Source organism: Phaseolus vulgaris, chromosome 10 (assembly GCF_000499845.2).
Source record: "Phaseolus vulgaris cultivar G19833 chromosome 10, P. vulgaris v2.0, whole genome shotgun sequence".
NCBI lineage: Eukaryota > Viridiplantae > Streptophyta > Magnoliopsida > Fabales > Fabaceae > Phaseolus > Phaseolus vulgaris.
In genome coordinates, this window is record NC_023750.2 from 41,702,824 (window position 1) to 41,725,906 (window position 23,083).

Genomic DNA, 23,083 nt, shown 5'->3' on the forward strand with positions numbered 1-23,083 from the left:
ATTTATATATTATATAATTATAAATTATATAAATTGACAATAAATATTTATGTGCACAAGTATGTTTCAAATTATTTTTTGGAGCAAAAAGATGTTTTTCACGACTAGTTCACAAGGATTTGTTTCTTATTTTTATAATCATAATAACAATTTATACAATAAAATTTGAAATTTGAGAAAATTATTGTATTTTTCTTTTTGAAAATTGTGTTAGATCCATACTAGAATTGTCAGAAATCTAAAAAAATACTTTTTGAATTAGACACTTCACGGATACGTGTCCTACAGGTGTCATACGAGTGTTGGTGTCCGATACGAGTATCAGACATCGACACGTCATTCAAGAGGAGTGTCCGAGCTTCATAGGTGCCATATCATTTGCATTGAGCAATAATTAGGCAGAAGGCTACTCATGGTGATTTCATCAACATGGATTGATTTATGTTAAGTGTAAGATGGACCGAGAACTATTTCTGATTATTGCGTCGTCCAATGTGCAATATCGTGTTGGGCGCTGCTTTTACTGACGTGACAACCTAAGCTTATTTCTTCCTTTTCCTTCGAGTGAAGAGGAGGTTTTTTGGTTTTGGAAGAGAAAAAAAGACACATTTTGGATTAACAAATTTTGATTAAACCAAAACAACTCATTCAACCATCCAAAACCAAAGTACGTATAAATTGAAGATGGAGTTTGGCCTAAGACAATAAATGGAACTGAAATAAAAATAAATAAAAATAAATTCTCCATTCATTGTTGCGAGATCAAGAGAAGAGAAAGATGGAAGCTACATGGGAGGAGAACATGCCGCAAAGAGGAGGGAGGAGCCGGCAAAGTGGAGGGAGGGACCAATAGAGCGGAGGGAGGGACCAAGGAAGGTGGCGGCGGAGAGAGGAAGCGACGAAGGAGGGAGTTGTGCAGAGAGAAAAAATTAGGTTTTGAATTTGGAGAGTTTTTTTTTTATTTTGAGAAAAACTGACCAAGGGAGACAAAGTTGACATTTATTAATAATTTTGCTTTGACTCAGACTGATGTAAAACAACGTTAAAGCTTGACACATAACTTGTGTCGGCTAGACCGATGCATGCCCAACAACGACTATAGTGTCCGCTAGACCGACACATATCTCTACTTTTATTTAATTTATGAACTAAAATTACATGTAAATATAATTTATTAACAAGAATTTTCAAAATAATTAATTTATTTCTCTTTGTATCGACCAAACTAATGCACAACAAACACAATTTTGCGTGAGTCAAGCCAACGTAAAATGAACGCAGTTTGTGTGGGTCAAGCCGACGCAAAAGTTATGACAAAAAACTTTGCATTGGCTAGATCGACAATTTTTTTTTCTCTTCCACTTTCTCTTAGTGTCTACCATGCGTCAGATACCCACACAACATTTCTTTTGCGTTCGCCTATCGTGAGTTTGACCAACGCAATTTGTGCCTTCCTCTTAATCGACAAAACTCTTACGTAACTAATCTTTCGTTTTCTTAGATTTAGCTACTCAGTTTACTTACTTCCTCTAATGCATGTTGTCTCTTTAAAATCACTTCATCGATCTTATATTTTCTAAGGAATTATATACTAATGTAGCATCTCATATATTACATCAATTTTAATAAAAACCAACCTAATATATAGGAGATTTTTTAGGAGTGCTCACTTGTGCCCTTTCTTCTTTACATTAACATTAGTGCATGTTTTTATCCTTGTCTTTTCACCCTCACCTTTGTTTTCCACCTCATTTCTCCTCCTTTCACCATGCTCCTTCCTTTATGCTTAGGCTACCATCCCCAAACATAAGTGTCACCACTATACGAAGTGTTCGTCATGTGAAGGCCGATATCACCACCATATAAATTTTTTAGAAATGCAACAATCTTATATTTTCCAAGGAATAAATGACACATTTGAGAGTTTATACATCATCTACACCCAAGTCTTCATTTTAGCTATACAAAATATTTCATACACACCCACTCTTCCATTTCTAAAAATAATTCTATTGATGTATCAATTTCTTTAACAACTACTATCTCCATAATGTATCAATTTCTTTAACAACATCCAAATACGAAGCAGTGCAATATGTGTCTATTTTAGAATACCAATCTTACCATAGTCTATATATATATATATATATATATATATATATATATATATATATATATATTATATGAACTCCAATTTATCAAAATACGAGTACATTTCTTTTGTGATATATTTATTTACTACTGTATTTTTTTCTCCCTTTCATATTCTGTAGTCAGTTTTGTGTATTTCCATTATTATCCTTTGGATCCATAGTCATAAATGCAGTGTACGAACGTTTGTATATTTGTCCCTCCATGAATTCTTTACAAAATCTCAACCAATACGAGAGCAGTTTACCTGTATGCACAGGGAGGAGGAAAATATGTGTGAAAAATTAGAGATAATTCAGCACTGAGTTGAAGGACTTCACATTTACCTATAAATACCTTCCTCTAGAGTAGCCACAAGGCACAAGCATTAAGGTGCAAAACCTCTCCCACCCAAAGAAGAGTGTGCTGTGTTTGAGAAGCTAGCAAAAATGTTTGGGATCTTGAACAGGGGTCACAAGATAAAGGGCACGGTGGTGTTGATGACCAAGAATGTGTTTGACTTCAATGAATTTGTGTCAACCACTAGGGGTGGAATAGTTGGTGCTGCAGGTGGTCTTTTCGGTGCTGCCACTGACATAGTTGGAGGCATAGTTGACGGTGCCACTGCCATCTTCAGCCGTAACATTGCCATTCAGTTGATCAGTGCAACCAAAACTGATGGTTTGTTTCTCTATCTTCTACTTCTTTCAACATCTCAACAACACCTGCAAAAAACTTAACCTAACTCTGATGGTTTGCATTATCTTTTATAATAATTAGCTTGAAAAAAATGTTCATTTTCTTTTATGAATAAATAAAATGATACTCCAACTTTGTAATTATGACCATTTATAATGAAATGAAAAATATAAATATATTTTATATAGATATATAACTATTAGATTCTTCTTATGAATATATATACATAAATTCATGCAAATAATAAGAGGTATATCTTTTATCATAGTTTCTCATGAGATTACACTTTTGACAATAATTATGTTTAATATACACTATACAAAATATTCTCATTTAATATATACTCGAAGTAACTTTGTTTTTTTAACTCACTGGAAGTGACTTTCATTAGTGTATTTGTCTTTCTAAAAATATAAAGATTCATAGTAGACGTTCGCAGTATTTTGTGATATAGATTACGGTAAAAAAAAAGAGAAAAAAATAATAATAATGAAAACGGATAGAAATAGCAAAGAGATACAATAAAATACGGAAAAAAATGAATATCTATATTTTTTTATAAATAAATGTTATAGTATAGGTATTAAAAGTAAATTTATGTTAATTATATTACAACAGTAAATAATTTAACAGCACAAAAATATTTAATATATATTTCCAGTTTATATTAATATTAATATTATTATAAATATTAGTGTAGAGTAGGAGCATGGTGTAATTATGCTTAATTATTATGTTTAAAATATGAATCCAATCTGAAAAAAAATATCGTTTAAATGATTCAGTTTTTATTGGAGCATCCTTAAATAATTAGATCATATTCAAAATATATTATATATCATTGATGTATTTTATTATTAAGACAAATCAAACTTTCTTTTATGTATAATTATATATACAGATATTGTAAAAATATATAGAATAGTGTAAGAATAAGATCAAAATCAATATATGCAATTTTGGCATTTAACTTAAAAAAGAATTATGTATTGCACACCAATTTTAGCTATGCACAACTAAGAAATTGGAATAATCATTGTTGATATAAATGCTACGAATTATGGTTCTAACATAACCACTAAACTATTGCAAAGTGCATCACTTACACATGCAGAATCTGTATACTTTTTTCAGGGCTTGGAAATGGAAAGGTTGGAAAGCAAACCTTTTTGGAGAAACATCTTCCTTCGTTACCAAACTTGGGAGATAGACAAGATGCATTCAATGTTTATTTTGAATGGGATGAGAATTTTGGAATTCCAGAAGCATTTTACATCAAAAACTTTATGCAATCTGAGTTTTTTCTTGTGAGTCTCACTCTTGAAGACATTCCCAATCATGGAACCATTCACTTTGTTTGCAATTCATGGGTCTACAACGCTAAGTCTTACAAAAGGGATCGCATTTTCTTTGCTAATAAGGTAAGTAACTTTCTACCTACCAAAGCAAGCAACTTATGAAATTCAAAATTTTCCCTTAACTTTCATATAATTTAGCTAGCTCATTTTCTTCCCACTGTGTAAATGAAAAACATGGTTAAATGTGTTGCAGACATATCTTCCAAATGAAACTCCAGCTTCACTGGTAAAGTACAGAAAAGAAGAGTTGGAAAATCTTAGAGGAGATGGAACGGGGGAGCGCAAGGAATATGACAGGATCTATGATTATGATGTTTATAATGATTTGGGCAACCCAGACAAGAACAAGAATTTAGCTCGTACTACTCTTGGAGGGTCTAGTGACTTTCCCTACCCTCGCAGGGGAAGAACTGGTAGAAAATCAACAAGGAAAGGTTAGGATTATGTTTTCTATTTTCAACAAAATGTTTCATATGTTTTTGGTAACATATGTAGAGATGTTGTGCATTATGACATATAAATTCATTTTGTTTTTGAAAACTGTGGTGAGTTCTCACTGCTGTTACTAATTTCAATTTTGTTTAACTTTTAATAGACCCTAAGTGTGAGATACCAACCAGTGACACCTACATTCCAAGAGATGAAAACTTTGGTCATTTGAAGTCAGGAGACTTTCTTACCTATGCAATAAAGTCCTTAACTCAAAATGTGTTACCTACATTTCAAAAGGCATTTGGTTTCAACAATGAGTTTGATACCTTTGAAGACGTGCGTGGACTCTTTGAAGGTGGACTTTATCTCCCCACAGATGTAATCAGCAAAATTAGCCCCATACCAGTGCTTAAGGAAATCCTCCGCACTGATGGTGAGCAAGTCCTCAAGTTTCCACCACCTCACGTCATCAGAGGTATTGTGTATATGCTTGTTATTATATTACATATCTTAAGTAAAATAAACACTGAGTGCATGCTAATTAATACTTGACTTTGTTTCTGTCATGTTTAACGTTTCTATGTTTTCCAAATGATTTGGAGCAGTTACTAAGTCCGCATGGATGACTGATGAAGAATTTGGAAGAGAGATGCTTGCTGGTGTTAATCCTTGCCTAATTCAACGCCTTCAAGTAAGCAGTGCTTTTATTGTTGGTTTAGTAACTAAGAAGAAATTTGGTTTCTATGTTGGATTATATTCATTGAATCATTGTTAATGCTGTTTAACGAATGGTAGGAGTTCCCTCCAAAAAGCAAGCTAGATGTTACGGTGTATGGTGATCAAACTAGTACAATGACCAAAGAACACTTGGAGATCAACCTTGGTGGACTCACTGTGGAAGAGGTGAGTGATACAAATATCATAACAAAGTGACACATCAATACCAAATTAATCATGACACTAAATGATCATGTCATGATTATATTTTTGTGCAACAGGCACTGCATGGTAACAGATTGTTCATATTAGATCATCATGATGCATTCATACCATATTTGGAAAGGATCAATGACCTTCCCACTGCAAAGTGTTATGCCACAAGAACTATCCTTTTCTTGAAAGATGACAACACTTTGAAGCCACTAGCCATTGAATTAAGTTTGCCAAATCCTGGGGGAAAGGGTGCCAATAGTAGAGTAATCTTGCCTGCAGATGAAGGTGCTGAAAGCACAATTTGGCTACTTGCAAAGGCTTATGTTGTTGTAAATGACTCCTGCTACCATCAACTCATGAGCCATTGGTATTAAAAAATTTGCCTCTGTCATCACACAAAAACTTATCTATTTTGAATTTGAGAAGTGATTTTTTATTTGTTCGTGATCTCAGGTTGAATACTCATGCCGTAATGGAACCGTTTGTGATAGCAACAAACAGACATTTGAGTGTGCTCCACCCTATTTATAAACTTCTGTTGCCTCATTATCGTGACACTATGAATATCAATGCACTTGCACGACAGTCGCTTATCAATGCAGGTGGTGTCATTGAGCGATCATTTTTGCCAGGCGAATTCGCTGTAGAGATGTCCTCAGCAGTTTACAAGAGTTGGGTTTTCACTGATCAAGCCCTTCCAGCAGATCTTATCAAGAGGTAATGTTTATACACATAGATTGCTATATACAATTTTCAAGTTAGAATTTTCATTTTTGATACCAAAGTCCTTTGTATTATTCACCCTTGATTCAGAGGAATGGCAGTTGAGGATCCATCCTCTCCATATGGCCTTCGCCTTGTGGTAGAGGACTACCCTTATGCTGTTGATGGACTAGAAATATGGGATACTATTCAGACCTGGGTTAAAGACTATGTCTCCTTGTACTATCCCACAAATGATGCAGTTAAGAAAGACACTGAACTCCAAGCTTGGTGGAAAGAAGCTGTTGAGAAAGGTCACGGTGACTTGAAAGATAAGCCATGGTGGCCAAAGTTGAACACTCCTCAAGATCTGATTCACACTTGCTCCATTATTATATGGATTGCTTCAGCTCTTCATGCAGCTGTGAATTTTGGACAATATCCTTACGGTGGTTTCATCCTAAATCGTCCAACTATAACCAGAAGATTGCTGCCTGAACCAGGAACCAAAGAATATGGTGAGCTCACCAGCAATTATCAAAAGGCTTATTTGAGAACAATTACAGGGAAGGTTGAGGCCATTGTGGACCTTTCAGTGATAGAGATATTGTCAAGACATGCTTCTGATGAGGTCTATCTTGGACAGAGGGACAATCCAAATTGGACTAATAACATAAAAGCACTTCAAGCATTTAAGAGGTTTGGACAAAAGCTGAAGGAAATTGAAGAAAAAATCATGGGGAGGAACAAAGATTCAAGTCTTAGAAACCGTAATGGACCAGTTCAGATGCCCTACACTGTGCTTCTTCCTACCTGTGAAGATGAAGGCCTCACTTTTAGAGGAATTCCCAACAGCATCTCAATCTAATGAGTTTCTCTACGTGTTGTTCTCTTTGCAATCCTACCTTTTTAATCACAAATAAATATGCAGGCTTATCCACCTATGCATAACTGTCTTCTATATCTATGCTTAAGTGTTGTATGTGGATTTTATCTAGTTTTCGTATTTAGTACTATGTTATCATTTAGTTACTATCATGTTGTGAAGTTTGATATCCGACCTATGAATATCAAATATAATATAACTGGGGTTTTCAAGTGGAGCTGTTACATATCATGACTTTGAATTGGTACCTAAATGAGTCCCATAAAACTTTTCTATCCTACCATTACAAGAATAAGATTAGTGTTTTTTCATTATTACTGCATGAACAGTCATGCAGGAGTACAGATAAATATGTTTTGAAAAATTGAATTGCCCCATATCAAATACAATTTTACCTGTGCTCAGATTACTGCTATTTTAGAGTTGATCTTACGTTTGGAAAATGATACTTTTTTTTTATGTTTTAACGATCTACACATTGGCTAATTAATTGGTGTGTTTTTCCACCAAACATGTTCATCTTAATCTTTGAGTTTATCATTGGATTGATCATATCTAGTGTGAGTATATGTGGTCAAGTCCAATCATGTGGTGAAACTATTTTAATGTCGATCTTTAGAGTTAACGAAAAAATCTCATTTATTTCTCATTAAGACGGGTGTTAATTATGAAGATTGACTATATATATATATATGCGGAATTGTAATTAATTTGGGAATATAGTTCAAAATAAGACTAAATACAAGGAGAAGGGATGAAGACTTTTTTAACTCATATTTTACACTATACTCAATATATTTTGATACTCTTACTGACTTAGCGAGCATCAGAATATTTTCTACAAGTAGAATCCCCTCATTTTCTTAGAGTCAATTCATGAAACTTGCAAGGATATCATCCGGTAACCATCTCAGAGTTTAATCGACCTCAGCTACTGGTTGAGAGATATCCATTTTCACTAGAACAATTAGTATATTTTATTAAATTAAAAACACCTCATTATTATTATTATACTTTTAAAATTAATACTTATTATTATTCCTTTAAAATTAATATTTATTATTATTTAAAAATTAATACTTATTATTATTATTACTTTAAAATTAATATTTTATTATTAATATTGTTATTGTTATTTTTCCTTTAAGTCTTAAAAAAATATTTATAAATAATATAATTATAATACATTGTGTCTAAAAAATATTACCATATAAATATTTAGATATTGCATTTTGAATTGAAAGTGATGAGATAATACATTGATTCACGATTCACGATTTATTGGTACTGAAAACTCAACATTGACTTAGAACTGAAAGGAGTGTACCAATATGAAAGGAGTGTACCAATACATAAGAGACTCATATTAAAGAAATATTGTTAGAAATTCATAAGTTTTAATCACACATTTAATAGAATAAAAAAATTGAACAACATATAAAGAAAGAGATTGACAAACATATTGTTTTTAAAAAATTTATTAACCCTAAACCCTAAACATCTTATTGAGTTGACATCCTTGGTTTAGCATGTCTCTTTCGTATGTATTCCTCTAAAAAATTTAATAATTATAAGATAATTTTTTCTATTCATATAATTTTGTTTTACAAAAATAACTATTTTACATCAATCTTAAATAACTCCATCTTCTCAAAATAGTTTCTTTTCAAAGTAGTGTGTGCCTTCTCAAATAAATTTCCAAATATACTTTATTAATTTAAATGTCTCCATTTTTACTTTTCCCTTTGTTATTCTAAAATCATCTGCAAACACAAAAGTGGAGTCAAACCAAATCATCTGTTTAAAACCAAAACTGTAACTATATATTATTTTTAGTGAATATAAATTGTAAATTGGTATGAAGAAGCTAAATAGGATATGGACTTAAGACACCATTTTCAACCAAAAAATTTTAAATAATGTTATTTACTTACTCATTTATGCCCTATGACAGTTTGATCTGATTTCAAGTCTTAACCAGACAAGAAACAATGACGACAAGACACAAAGAGCTTTAAGAAAGGAGGAAGTGGGACATGGTAGTGATTTGGAGGGATAAGGTTGGTGCTGTAAAACAGACACATGTTCTGTTTAACAAAAAAATATTATAGCTTAGAAGATATGGGTGATGATAGAGTAGTTGGATGAGTGTGTGTGCGACACACTGCATGTGACACGGTCCCACACTTTATCTTCTGATTTGATTTCTGCAGTTAAAGCTGTGTGCAGCGAATCGACTTCATCATCTTTTGTCGTTATTCGTTGCCATTTTCACACGCGCATAATGCATTTCAAAGCTCCATTGGATAATTCTAGAGGAATTTCCCCACAATTTCTTTTCCATCAATGTGTAAGTAATGCTATATTTACTTTAACTGGCTTAAATTAAATAAAAAACAATTTTTTAAAAATAAAAAATAATTAATTACTATATTAAATAAATTAAATACTACTTTAAAAATTCAAAAAATTATTAGTATCTAAATTAATTTTTATTATTGATAAATAATTTATAAATTTAGATTTTAAAATTGGTAGTTATTCTAATACATAATAATTTCCCATCATTAAGGAGTCGAGAGATCAAAATCATTTTATATATACTTTATCACTTAATCCATTGAGACACTGTTCTTAACGGACAATACTAGATCAGAATGATCGTTGATTAAATACTAATTTAAAAACTATTTATCAGTAATATAAATTAATTTAGATACTAATATTTTTTTAATTTCTAAAATAATATATAATTTAACTAATATAATAATTATAAAATGTTTTTATTATATTTATCTTACATTAGATATGACTGATATTTACGAGACTTTAGAATAATTTGATATAAAATAAAATTTGAGTCTAATTTAGCTTTATAAATTTGATATTTAAGTTGAAATTTATACACATATTTATGTACTACAAAAATATCTTTATCTACAATGAAATCTCCAACAATTTATTGTTAAAAAATATTAGTTTTATTTTCATAACTTTTAAAAGATAAAATTTTCATTTCTATTGGTGTAAAGTTATATAAAATGATTATTTGTATTAAAAAAATAGTTGGTTCTGTCACTGTCAGGTTTGAAACAAAGGAATCCCATCGTTGGAAGTAGAGAAACCTCGAGTTCCTCATGGGCAATATAATATTATATTTTAATTAGCAAAGAAAAAAAAAATAATAATCTACATCGTGATCTTAGGTTTGGTTGTTAAAGAATCAAATCATGTTCAAACAAAGCATGCTTCTCGAGTGAGAAAGATAATCATATTTTATTACGAAAACAGGGATGGTTTACGTCAACTTATTCTTTTTTTTATCATTTGATGATTGTCAAATAGGAATTTTTACTACATTTTAAACTCAAAATCATTTTTTTAAAACGATCACGTATTCAAAATACAATTTACTTATTTAAAAAAGTAAAAAAAAAACTTATTTTTAAGAAAAGTATATTAAATGAACACATAAAAAATTGAAAGACATATCATCCAATAATTTATCCATTTTCAGTTGGCTGATATTTAAAAAAAATTAAGTATATAAAATACGATATTTATGTATTTAAATATAAAAAAGAAGAAGTTTTGAATGATTATCATATAAGAAATTATTAACTATAATGAAAAAAAAAACTGTTTAGAACCTTCTTCTGTTGTAATGGAGTTGCATTCAAATTTATTGTAATAAGATTTTCAGAAAGATAACTTATTATTATTCTATAAGGATAAAATCCCAAAATTTCATCTTTTTCTAGTAGCAACTCTATTTTTTTTTATAAATATTGGGTAACCTAAAGGATAATGAAAGTCTAGTTTCATGATCTTTAGAATTTTCTAATAGTAATTGAAGCATTATTTTACTCTATTTAAACACAATAGAGTTAAATATAAAGTGATTTTTATTTATTTATTTTTTATTATTGGTAAAAAATAATAGGAAAAACTTAAATTTTAAATTCTGTTACTATTCTCATAATATTAGGAATATGTTTCCATAAATTCAGGACATATATTTTTTATTATGATATTAAAAATTAAAAGTGGTACTTACTTTTTAGTTGTAAGGTTTAACAAGAATAATCAGCTAATTTTTTTTTTTATAAAAGTAATTCTATAGTGAAAGGGAAAGTGAAAGTGAAAGTGAAAAAGAAAAGAAAATAATGAGACATATATTATTTTATTTTTTTGGTGAGTAAGTATTATCATATATAAAATTGTATTTGTTTGTTTTTGAAAAAATATGGGCAGTAACAGTGACACATTGAAGATTGTCTATACCCACATTTTCAATTTTGTCCACCATTTCCCCATACATACACTCCTCTTATTTAATTTCCTATTTATTGGGATTATTAATTATTAATTTGGTCTTTTAACAGAGAATAAGACAATTTAAATGATGTTTTGGATGAATTGAAATATATTTTGTTTGTTGAATGTGTGATTGTTTTTTCTTAAAATTGTAAAATGGTGTTATTAAACATGATGATAATGTTCAAGTGTTGTTCACCGCTTAAGCAATATTTAAATGGTGTATAAAATAAATTTTATTGTTAACTAGTAGTATTCGATAAAAAAAAATGTAGATGTTAAAGGAATAAGAAAATATTTTATGTTAGAAGTCTATAGCTAGAATAAGAGAGATTAAAATAACTTGTTCAAATGAGGTTATTCAAGCAACTATGTCGCCGTTCAAGCAAGATCCATGATAATGGTGCATACATTCACATCACAATGTTCAAGTGGTATCATGAAAACTCAAATGTTAGTGAAACAATGTGTTTTATGTTATGAACCTTATTAGAAGAGGTCCAATACATATATTATTCAAGCATTGTGAGAATGTTCAAGCGATAAACTCTCAAGTGAAGAGAATGTAGTTTGAGTGAATAAAAGTCTTAACTAAAATTACTATCTAGAGGTATCTCTCCTAAGTAATATGAAACTACTTCTTAATGAGTAATATGAATCATTGGTGTGAGATATATATATATATATATATATATATATATATATATTGATATTAGTATAATATGTGTTCTTCACAAGTGTATTGTCCTTTATGAATATGTGATAAAGGATATCTAGAATGTATCAGACTTTAGTGGTCGAGGTGTTAAACATTATACTCATTAAGAAAAGAAGATATATTATACTTTACTAATAATTTGATTAGATAGATTAAGACATAAAGTTATAAAAATATAAAAGAAGTTTGTGCATTAACCATTAGATACTCATATAAAATGGATATCTATTAAAATATTCATTTATAAATTTATAATATATATTTACATTAGATTAATAGGTGCATGAACTACCTAATATAAGGAAATAATTTTAATTTTTATCGATGGAATTTTCGATTGATGAAGTGTTAGTTTTTGATAAATGTTTAATAAAGTATTTCAGAAAATGTTGAATGATATATTACACTATTCATTGAAAATCAGAATTCCTACATCTTGTGACAATGACTCAATTAAGTTTATTAAAAATGTGGTCACGGATTCCAACATTTTGATTACTATGTTCCAATTATAATTTTATATATATATATATATATATATATATATATATATATATAACAACTCAATCATTAGAACGTTCACATATTTAGATAATCACTCTATTAAATATATATGTAAATATTAATTCCTTTTACCTCGATGCAACGTACCTAATAATTTAAGCTTTTTCCTTTTAATACTTAAAAAAAAAATCCTAAAGAACTTTTAGATGGGTTTTCCAAAGATTAAATCCTACAAAAATAACATCCCCTTATCACCAATTACTCAAGATGAATAGAAAATAATAATATATTATTGATAGAAATTGAGTCACTTGTTTAATTAGTCTATATTATTCCCTATTTTTCCGCTTTCTCAAGTCTGAAAAATGATACCACACCATAATAGTCATAATTTTTTCTCATCTTAGAGATAGTTTAGAAAAAAAGTTTTTTATTAAAATAAATATTTAACTTTTATTTATACACTACCTATTTCTTGTTAATTTAAAATTGCATCTTAAAATAAAATTAAAGGCTTATACAACACACTATAACTAATATATTGAACGAGTTTTGTACACTCCAAAGTTCAATGTTTTTAGTGTTTCAAAATATTGCACGTGTTATAATAATACGGTAGCAGACCATGTTTATCATGGCATTCATCCACACACTTTGTAGTCACTCGAAATTTATTTCTAATTATTATATTTATTTTCTCTAGGATATCATTATTTGAGTGATTAGATATTTTATGTTTACATAGAATTATATAATAACTCATGGTTGACTCCAGTCATTAGTAAAAATTAATTGAATTAAAGAAAAGTATATTATTTTGAAAGAATATTTAAATAAAAAGTTTTAAAAACATTGAATTTAGTAAAAGAATTACGAAATTCTCTTTTTATAAATTTTGGTGTTTGATTTGTTAATTTTTCCTCACTGCTAGCAAGGTTGAGCTTTTGTGATAAAGAATAACTCTAAATTTTTTTTTTTTGGAGTTTGTAATAAATTGGGTTGTAAATTTTTTTTAAAAGATAAAAATAATTAATAAAATAGAGATATTTCATGTATACCACAACTTTTATAGAAAACAACTTTATTGCAGAGTGAATTTTAAACCTAACTCAACTCCATAAAATCAGTTTAATGAAATGAGGTTTGCATCCACTTATATACTATGAAAGACTCTAATCTCTAGTCGATGTGGGATCTCCAACAAACTTACATCTTAGATTCTTGCACTATGAGAAACATGCAACTTAGACAAACAAAAAAGTCATTTTTACAAATCTCTATAAAATTGGGATGTGAGATATTATCTTATCTCTCTTCTTAATTCTAATATAAGGGTTGAGTCATCTTTAAAATATCTATATTTATTTATTATTTTTAATAAAAAAAATCTGATTTTATACTGTAGTTGTACGTACTATAGCTGATTGATATATATGTGTTTTTTTTATATACTATCTATTTGATGATTCATAACTCAAACTCTATTATTTTTCCATATTCTTTCCACCTCATCATCATCCACGAGGGAAAACAGTGCAGGTAAGGTAATCATGTATCACTATCACCCTTACAAATGATCAAGGAATGGTGAGAGGCCATATTGCAATTTAGCAGAAAAATATCAGAAAATTACTTCAGTAGAGAGAGGTAATTCAGCATTGGTTGAAATGACTTTGTTCTTGGAACACGTGATATTGATCTATAAATAGGGTGTTGTGGAGAGGGTAGAAGGCACAAACAAGGCACAAGGCTTTGAAGAAAGAAGAAGAGTGTGTGGTGTTGTGTTTTATTGGCAAAGATGTTTGGAATCCTAGGAGGAGGAAAGGGTCACAAGATAAAGGGAACAGTGGTGTTGATGACCAAGAATGTGTTGGACTTCAACGAAGTAGTGTCCACTGCTGGTGGTGGTGTGCTTGGTATTGCTGGTGGCATCTTTGGAACTGCAAACAAAGTAGTCGGAGGAATAGTTGACGGCGCCACCGCCATCTTCAGCCGCAACATTGCCCTACAGTTGGTCAGCGCCACCAAGACTGATGGTTTGTTTCTTCCTTCTGTTTTCTTCTGCAGTTCAAAATAACTCTTCTGCTTCTTTCAACATGTAGTTTATCAAGAAACTAACATAGACATAAACAATCCAACCACACTTTTTAAAACAACTTCTTATGTTAGATTTGAAGAACAGTAATAATATATTCACATGTACCAGGTTATAACTGATTAAACTGGTGACAGTTGTTAAAGTTACACTTTAGTTTGAAGATAATAGTTTCTACAGTTATTTCTCACTTCTCACTTTCATCATTGTTAAACTCTTGATAATTATGACTGTACAAAATTTTCATTTCATAAACATTCAGTTTAAAGAGTCATGATCTCTATCTGTTTTGGGTAAATTGAAGTAGAAAAAATAGAGATGAACAAGATAATAAAAAAAGAGTTATTTATTTATTTATTTATGGTGTAAATCTTTCACGTACTTAAACATGATTGTTTATTATATATTCTCGATTGCATGATTTGGAAAGAGAATTTTATCTTTATTTTTATTTGAAGTAGTTAGACAACTCCAAAATATAATGAATAGAATAAATGATACGATCCATAATGAACATAATGATTTGTACAAAACAACAAACTTGTTTTATTAAAAAGAATTATTAGATCTGAACATTTAAAAAATAAAATTGTTAGTGTTGATATTAAAGTAAGTTTATATTGATTTATAATAGGATATATTATATTATTATAAGGTATTTATATATTATCAATACTTAAAATACTTATTTACTGTGGACTTTCAGAATATATTTTAAAAGATGATATTCTTTTCAAGGATTAGACAGTTTTTTTTATTAGCTTTGATTAGGGACACTATCATGAAGATATTTTTATAAAATGAATTAGGATTTTTTTTTTCTGAAAGAGCAGGGATAGAGAAAAAAAATATTAATATTCTTTAATTTTTTTCTTATTTTATATTATTTTTAATTTAACTGAATAAAATTGACCCGGATTGATATTTTTCCATTCTATTTATAATTATAGTTGATATTATAATAAATGTAGCACTTTTTTTTAGACATATAAATACAAACAAAACTACATTAAGTTCATATTTGAAAAATAAACATTACAATATATATAATAATATTGTTTATTATAATAATTATTTTAAAAATGATATTATAGTATTACTTCTTATTAATTAGTTAATGACATAAACATATTTTATCCTCTCTTTATATATAAATTAAATTCTGTTTTCAAACTCTATTATTGTCTGTTTTAAATTGAAATGACAGCTTTTCCAAGACAGTGATAACAGTGAACCTTTGTGTGGAAGATAATAGTTCTTTTTACGTGAACACACGAGAGCAGATTAAGGTTTAGTTTGGAAAGAACAAGAAAAATGGTTTTGTGGCATTTAAACATGTGAAGAAAAGAAGATAAAGAAAGTGAGAAAAAGAGAGAAGAAAGAGAGGATTTTTTTAATAATTCTTTTAAACTATGATTGTGATTTTTTAACAATTCAGTGATGGATTGTGGATAAAAAGTAATTGGGTAAGTATAAATTTTTGAAAAGCACTTTTGAATTTGAATGCACAATGAGTATGAGTTTTCTTTGTATGTGCTTATTTTTCAGGGCTTGGAAATGGAAAGGTTGGAAAGCAAACGTTTTTGGAGAATCATCTTCCTTCGTTACCAACCTTGGGAGATAGGCAAGATGCATTCAATATTTCTTTTGAATGGGATGAGAGTTTTGGAATTCCAGGAGCATTCTACATCAAAAACTTTATGCAAGCTGAGTTTTTCCTTGTGAGTCTCACTCTTGAAGACATTCCAAATCATGGAACCATTCACTTTGTGTGCAACTCCTGGGTTTACAACGCAAAAAATTACAAAAAGGACCGTATTTTCTTTGTCAACAAGGTAACTAACATGAAATTCAAGTACTATTTTCCTAAACTTTCACATAATTTAGCCCATTTTAATGAAGAAATTCATCAAACATGTTGCAGACATATGTTCCAAGTGAAACTCCAACTCCACTGGTTAAGTACAGAAAAGAAGAATTGGAAAACCTAAGAGGGGATGGAACTGGGCAGCGTAAGGTATCTGATAGGATCTATGATTATGATGTGTATAATGATTTGGGCAACCCAGACAAGAGTGCAGATCTGGCTCGTCCTGTTCTTGGAGGTTCTAGTGCCTATCCATACCCTCGCAGAGGAAGAACTGGGAGAAAAGCATCAAAAAGAGGTTAGGATTTAATTTTTCTATTTTAGATAATCAATTCCAATGCATGGTGATAAAGTAATTTGCCTCAATGAAATTGTACCTTGATGTAGAGCTGTACTATTATAAGTTAGATTTTTGTTTTTTGAAAGTGCAATTACTTATTATTATTATTATTATCATTATCATTATGATTGAGGATACAAAATTGATTTTACTTTTATTAACAGATCCTAAGAGTGAGGCACCAGCCAGCGACACTTACATTCCAAGAGATGAAAATTTTGGTCACTTGAAGTCATCAGACTTTCTTACATATGGAATAAAGTCCTTGGCTCAAAGTGTCTTACCTCAATTTCAATCTGCATTTGGTTTAAATGCTGAGTTTGATAAGTTTGATGACGTTCGTGGATTCTTTGAAGGTGGAATTCATCTTCCTACAGACGTAATAAGCAACATTAGCCCCTTACCAGTGATAAAGGAAATCTTCCGCACTGATGGTGAACAAGTCCTCAAGTTTCCACCACCTCATGTCATCCAAGGTATTGTTTGCTTACAAGTCACATATATATCTCAAGTAAAATCAACTGAAATTACTTCACATCCAATATTTATCATATTTAACATTTACATGTTTTTCATATTATTTGGAGCAGTTAGTAAGTCTGCATGGATGACTGATGAAGAATTTGGAAGAGAGATGCTTGCTGGTGTTAATCCTTGCCTAATTCAACGCCTTCAAGTAAATAATGCTTTATTGTTCATTAAATTGGAATGATTTGGTTTTCATTTGAATTATATTCGTTGTTTCTCATGTTAATTTACTGGCAATGTTATTTAATGAATGACAGGAGTTCCCTCCAAAGAGCAAGCTAGATGCTTCTGTGTATGGTGATCAAACTAGCACAATTACTAAAGAAAATTTGGAGATCAACCTTGGTGGACTCACTGTGGAAGAGGTGAATGATATTTATTAATTCCATGGCAAAATGATACATGAATCTCCATTTAACCATGACACTGAATGTTTATAATGATATTTGTTCAACAGGCATTGAATGGTAACAAACTGTTCATATTAGATCACCATGATGCATTCCTACCATATCTGAGGAAGATCAATGACCTACCCACCGCAAAGTCTTATGCCACAAGGACAATCCTTTTCTTGAAAGATGATGGCACATTGAAGCCATTGGCTATTGAATTAAGTCTTCCACATCCTAGGGGAGATGAGTTTGGTGCTGTTAGCAGAGTTATCTTGCCTGCAGACCAAGGCGCTGAAAGCACAATTTGGCTATTGGCTAAGGCTTATGTTGTAGTAAATGACTCTTGCTATCATCAACTCATGAGCCACTGGTATGCATAAACTCTCCCATTTGTCATCACTTATCATAAACCAACTATTAAGTGATTCTTAATTTATTTGGTTTGCCATATCATTTGATCACAGGCTAAATACCCATGCCACAATTGAGCCCTTTGTCATAGCAACAAATAGGCATCTCAGTGTGCTCCACCCTATATACAAACTCTTGTCGCCTCACTATCGTGACACCATGAATATCAATGGACTTGCACGACAATCACTCATCAATGCAGGTGGTATTATTGAGCAATCATTTTTGCCCGGGCCATTCTCTGTGGAGATGTCTTCAGCAGTTTACAAAAGTTGGGTTTTCACTGATCAGGCTCTTCCTGCTGATCTTATTAAGAGGTAATATTTATGCATTACTGTAAAAATTTTCAAGTTAAAATTGTTCATTTATTTCATACCAACATTGTGTGTCCTTTTAATCTATTTTCTGAAGAAACTTTAGTAAATATTAAAAGATCTTGATTTTTATACATTGTCAATGTAAACCCATTATAAATAACGTCAAGTATTATTTTATGGTATTGTGGTAGAAACTAACCAACTTATCATAAATACAATATGTTATTGGATTAACATATAAAAGTCTTTTACTCTTTGTGCATTATGTATATTTTATATTTAAAATGTTAAAAGCGAGTATTGCCTTGTGGAAGTTAAAGACTGATGAGATAGTCAAAATTCATTTCAATGATATTATTTACTTAAGTAAAATTGTTTTTTATCTAAAAAATGAAAGAGAAATTTGGTGTTAACAACAAGTCCTTTGTTATCTCCTTGATTCAGAGGAATGGCAATTGAGGATCCATCCTCTCCACATGGCCTTCGTCTAGTGATTGATGACTACCCTTATGCTGTCGATGGACTAGAGATATGGAGTGCTATCCAGTCCTGGGTTAAAGACTATGTCTCATTGTACTATGCCACAGATGATGCAATTAAGAAAGACACAGAACTCCAAACTTGGTGGAAGGAAGCTGTTGAGAAGGGTCATGGTGACTTGAAAGACAAACCATGGTGGCCAAAGTTGAACACTCCTCAAAATCTGATTCACATTTGCAGCATTATAATATGGACTGCTTCAGCTCTCCATGCAGCTGTTAATTTTGGACAATACCCTTATGGAGGTTACATCCTAAACCGTCCAACTCTAACCAGAAGATTGATCCCAGAGCCAGGAACCAAAGAATATGATGAGCTGAGCAGCAATCATCAAAAGGCTTATCTGAGAACAATTACAGGAAAATATGAGGCCATTGTGGACCTTTCTGTGATAGAGATATTGTCAAGACATGCTTCTGATGAGGTCTATCTTGGACAGAGGGACAATCCTAATTGGACCGATGATACAAAGGCTCTTCAAGCCTTTCAAAAGTTTGGAAACAAACTGAAGGAAATTGAGAATAAGATCTTAGGAAGGAACAACAATTCAAGTCTCAGAAACCGTGTTGGGCCAGTTAAGATGCCCTACACTGTGCTTCTTCCTACCAGTAAGGAAGGTCTCACTTTCAGAGGAATCCCCAACAGCATCTCTATTTAAGGAGTCTACCTGTGTGGTTTAATGTCTGTCCTACTTTATCGCTCAATACCAAATAATTATGTTTGCTTGTCTCTGCATAATTGTCGGGTGTATGCTTAAGTAATGTATGGGGATCTTACATGGTTCTCCTTTTAATAAGAGTGGTATCATTTTGTGTTAAGTATTGGGTTATATAAGTCTGATATCTCGGATTTTGAATATCAAATCAAATTTCTCTCTGCCATATACATTTTTAACATAAACCTGTTGCATGACTTTGATTTGGGTATCTAAATTTCTACCTCATAAAAAACAGAACAAGCTTCATTTTTTTTTCCTTAAATACTACTAATAATTATTTTACTTTTTGAAGAAAATAAAAATGGAATCAAGAAGAAGTATTTTAAAATAAAAGCAAAGAGAAAAAATAAAATAATTGTAATAATAAAAAACTCTTTTCTACTTATTGCAGTTCTGTTTCACTTTGCATATCCCTAGCCCGTCTCACTCTTTTCCTTTCCACACCCATTTGCTTCTCTCCACGCACCCATGCCACTCTTTTTTCTCACCCCATTCTCAGTGCCACGCCGCCGCGCCGTCAACCGTTGCCATCCATCATCATCCTGCATATGTTTTTTATTTTCCTCATATTTTTGGTTTCTTATCACCTTTTCTCTCTCTTCATTGATTCATACACTCATAAAACATATTTAAATGGCGGGTTCCACGTTTTTTTATACAAACAAGATAAAATTAAATTCAAAATTCAAACATAACAAAAAAAGAATCTGAGCCCATTCCGCAGCCCGACTTACGTTTTCTCACTGCACCCCTCCTTTACCGTCACACTCCTCTTATTTCAAAACAAGGGAAATCTGGGCACATTCTGCTGGTCCAGCTACTTTTTACTTTCTGACCCCTTTGTCTACCTGCGCGACCCTCACTCAAAGCTTAACCATATTTACTCTAGCACGTTTTTTGTTTTTAATTTTTATTAATAAAAATTTGAAAAATAATAAATAAATTAGCAAGGGGCGACTCCTTCTTAATTTTTTTTGTGTGAAAATCTTATTTTATTTCGCATCCCATCGTTACCGCGATAGATCTTAAAACTAGGTTGTTGCCACTATACAATAACAAAGACACCACTAATAAAGGTCTTATATCAATCTTTGTGAAAAAGTTGTATCGTGACACCAACAATTTATATTTCTCTGTTGGTGAGATGACCATCACTTCGGATGATGTGCTAGTATTGCTACATCTTCCCATTGTGGGATAGTTTTTTTCGTATATGATTTTGGATTTTAAATCAACTTTATCATTGTTGGTTGAGCTCTTTGACTTGGAGTTTGGTGATGCTACAACAGAGTTGAGCGAGTGTTGTTGATATACAAACCAAAGGATCAAGTTACCAATCAAAATAAAAAAAAACACGTAGAGGCAAAATTATAAGTAACTCAAGATCATACCTTCAATTGAACCAGAGATGACCAAACACAACATCTTTAAAAAAGTATTTATTCATATGTCTCCAAATCTCAACAATAACTGCAATCTAGATACTTCCCCAAACAACATTAACAGGTACATTAAAAAGCATTAAAAAGTTTGAATTGGTGGAAGTGTGAAAGAGGATCATGATGATCTACCAATGCCAACTCTAACCAAACATAACAATGGTTCCAATCGAGCCAGACAATTAAAAGTAAGAAAAATCCCTTTATAAATTAACTATTTCATCTTGCACTCCTGCAAAAAAAAGTTGTTACTCCTCCAAAAGTCCACTTTAATTAACATAAGAACGTCTCCTCAAACCTACAAAACACACTGCTACATCCTTCCTAAAGCAAGAGGTTGACTATACAAATTCTCTAATATGAAACATTACTCCTTAACATATTTCATACATTCCAATGATTTCATACACCATTCAAAATGAGAGAAATCAGCAAAAAAAAATTACATGTAATCCAAGTCTAGGTTTTTCTTTGTAAACCCTAAACCCAAAACAAGAAATTATGAGGTTTTGAATTTGAATTCTTTAGATGTTTCATGTTCAAGAAATTGATTAAGATTTTTGAAGATTTGGATATTGTGTTATACTTTAACAACCCCAACTTTTATGCTTAAATTTATGTGAGATTATAGTTAATAAATGAACTTGAGGTAGATAATTTAGTTTGCATGTGAAAATTTTACAAAAATTGAGAAGTAATGGAGTGATTTCACGTTAACTATGTTGAGTGGAGATGTTTGTTGTTTCTATGATAATATTTTGATTATATTGGATAATTTAAATTCTTGAAAACCAGAGTTCTTGTATGTGAATAAGACTTTTATAAGTTTAGAAAAAATGGAGTTCTTAGGGTTAAACAAGTTATTTTATACTATTTAAATATTATTGTATGAAAGAATATAAAAGAAACAATAAAAATATTTGAGTCATCGGTTTTGTTCATGACTAAAGAAAAATGTTACTTTTAAATTTATAATCTATAATTTTAATAAAGTTTAAGAAAACCAATTTTTTTAATAAAATCGTAAATTTCAAGTTCATGAAGTTAAATTTTTAATTAAATTAGTTGATAGAGTGGTATTTGTGAGTTAAAGTTTTAGTGTGAAGTCCTTTTAATGAGGCACTTTTGCAAACTTCGAGTTGAATAAGATTAAGTTAGATTAAAGCATGAAAACTTTGCCTATACTTAATTTTAGAGATCTAGTTAAGTTTATGGTTTTGCATATTTTTGTTGAAGTGAAATATTTCTTATTTAGCTTTTATTTAGCGAAACTTTTCAAAAGAGATAAAAGATAAATATCTACTTAAATAAAATTTCTTTAGAAAGAAATGAGATTTTTTTAAGAATTTTCCTCAACTATATAAAAATTTGCTAAACGAATTTAGATACAACATGAAGAATGAATTATATTTTAAAAAAACAACAGATTATAATTGTGCTAAGTGGATTTCTTAAAAAAAGTTCTTACTCTTTATTACCTAATAGGACTGTTCTCTTAATTTTTTTATTTAATTTTAATATATTTTAATAAAATTCATTATGCTTGTTAAATTATTGAGTGTTTATTTAGGATTGGTATGTGGATGTGAAATCATCGAGGTGATTGAGGTGAGATACTTATTATTAACAGAGTAATATTATGATGATTTAAATTTAATTTATAATGTAAGTATTAAATTATGAAACATAAATATCTATATTTTTGTCTTAAAAGTATAATGATATTCAGGGATATATCATGTACGAAAAACTAA

General features: G+C 30.4%; 2 protein-coding genes across 2 annotated transcripts; both read left to right on the forward strand.

Annotated features, from left to right (window-relative positions):
- The first annotated feature begins 2,205 nt into the window (after positions 1-2,205).
- On the forward strand, positions 2,206-7,352 carry LOC137819045 (linoleate 9S-lipoxygenase 1). Its single transcript, XM_068622767.1, has 9 exons — positions 2,206-2,811; positions 3,964-4,250; positions 4,381-4,621; positions 4,783-5,094; positions 5,225-5,310; positions 5,415-5,522; positions 5,618-5,919; positions 6,006-6,269; positions 6,366-7,352. Exons 1-9 carry the CDS (start codon positions 2,580-2,582, stop codon positions 7,120-7,122), a joined length of 2,589 nt encoding a protein of 862 aa, XP_068478868.1. The 5' UTR covers positions 2,206-2,579; the 3' UTR covers positions 7,123-7,352.
- Positions 7,353-13,998: 6,646 nt separating this feature from the next.
- Positions 13,999-19,990, forward strand: LOC137818808 (linoleate 9S-lipoxygenase 1-like). The gene is made up of 9 exons (XM_068622424.1): positions 13,999-14,715; positions 16,323-16,609; positions 16,699-16,939; positions 17,146-17,457; positions 17,572-17,657; positions 17,767-17,874; positions 17,967-18,274; positions 18,369-18,632; positions 19,077-19,990. Exons 1-9 carry the CDS (start codon positions 14,478-14,480, stop codon positions 19,828-19,830), a joined length of 2,598 nt encoding a protein of 865 aa, XP_068478525.1. The 5' UTR covers positions 13,999-14,477; the 3' UTR covers positions 19,831-19,990.
- The last annotated feature ends 3,093 nt before the right edge of the window (positions 19,991-23,083 follow it).

Bases quoted from the DNA above. Each gene is read 5' to 3' on its own strand.
- LOC137819045 (XM_068622767.1), top strand. From the start codon at position 2,580: ATGTTTGGGATCTTGAACAGGGGTCACAAGATAAAGGGCACGGTGGTG. The intron at 4,622-4,782 runs GTTAGGATTATG...AACTTTTAATAG, and splicing joins TAGAAAATCAACAAGGAAAG to ACCCTAAGTGTGAGATACCA. The intron at 5,523-5,617 runs GTGAGTGATACA...TTTGTGCAACAG, and splicing joins GTGGACTCACTGTGGAAGAG to GCACTGCATGGTAACAGATT.
- LOC137818808 (XM_068622424.1), top strand. From the start codon at position 14,478: ATGTTTGGAATCCTAGGAGGAGGAAAGGGTCACAAGATAAAGGGAACA. The intron at 14,716-16,322 runs GTTTGTTTCTTC...CTTATTTTTCAG, and splicing joins CAGCGCCACCAAGACTGATG to GGCTTGGAAATGGAAAGGTT. The intron at 16,610-16,698 runs GTAACTAACATG...AACATGTTGCAG, and splicing joins GTATTTTCTTTGTCAACAAG to ACATATGTTCCAAGTGAAAC.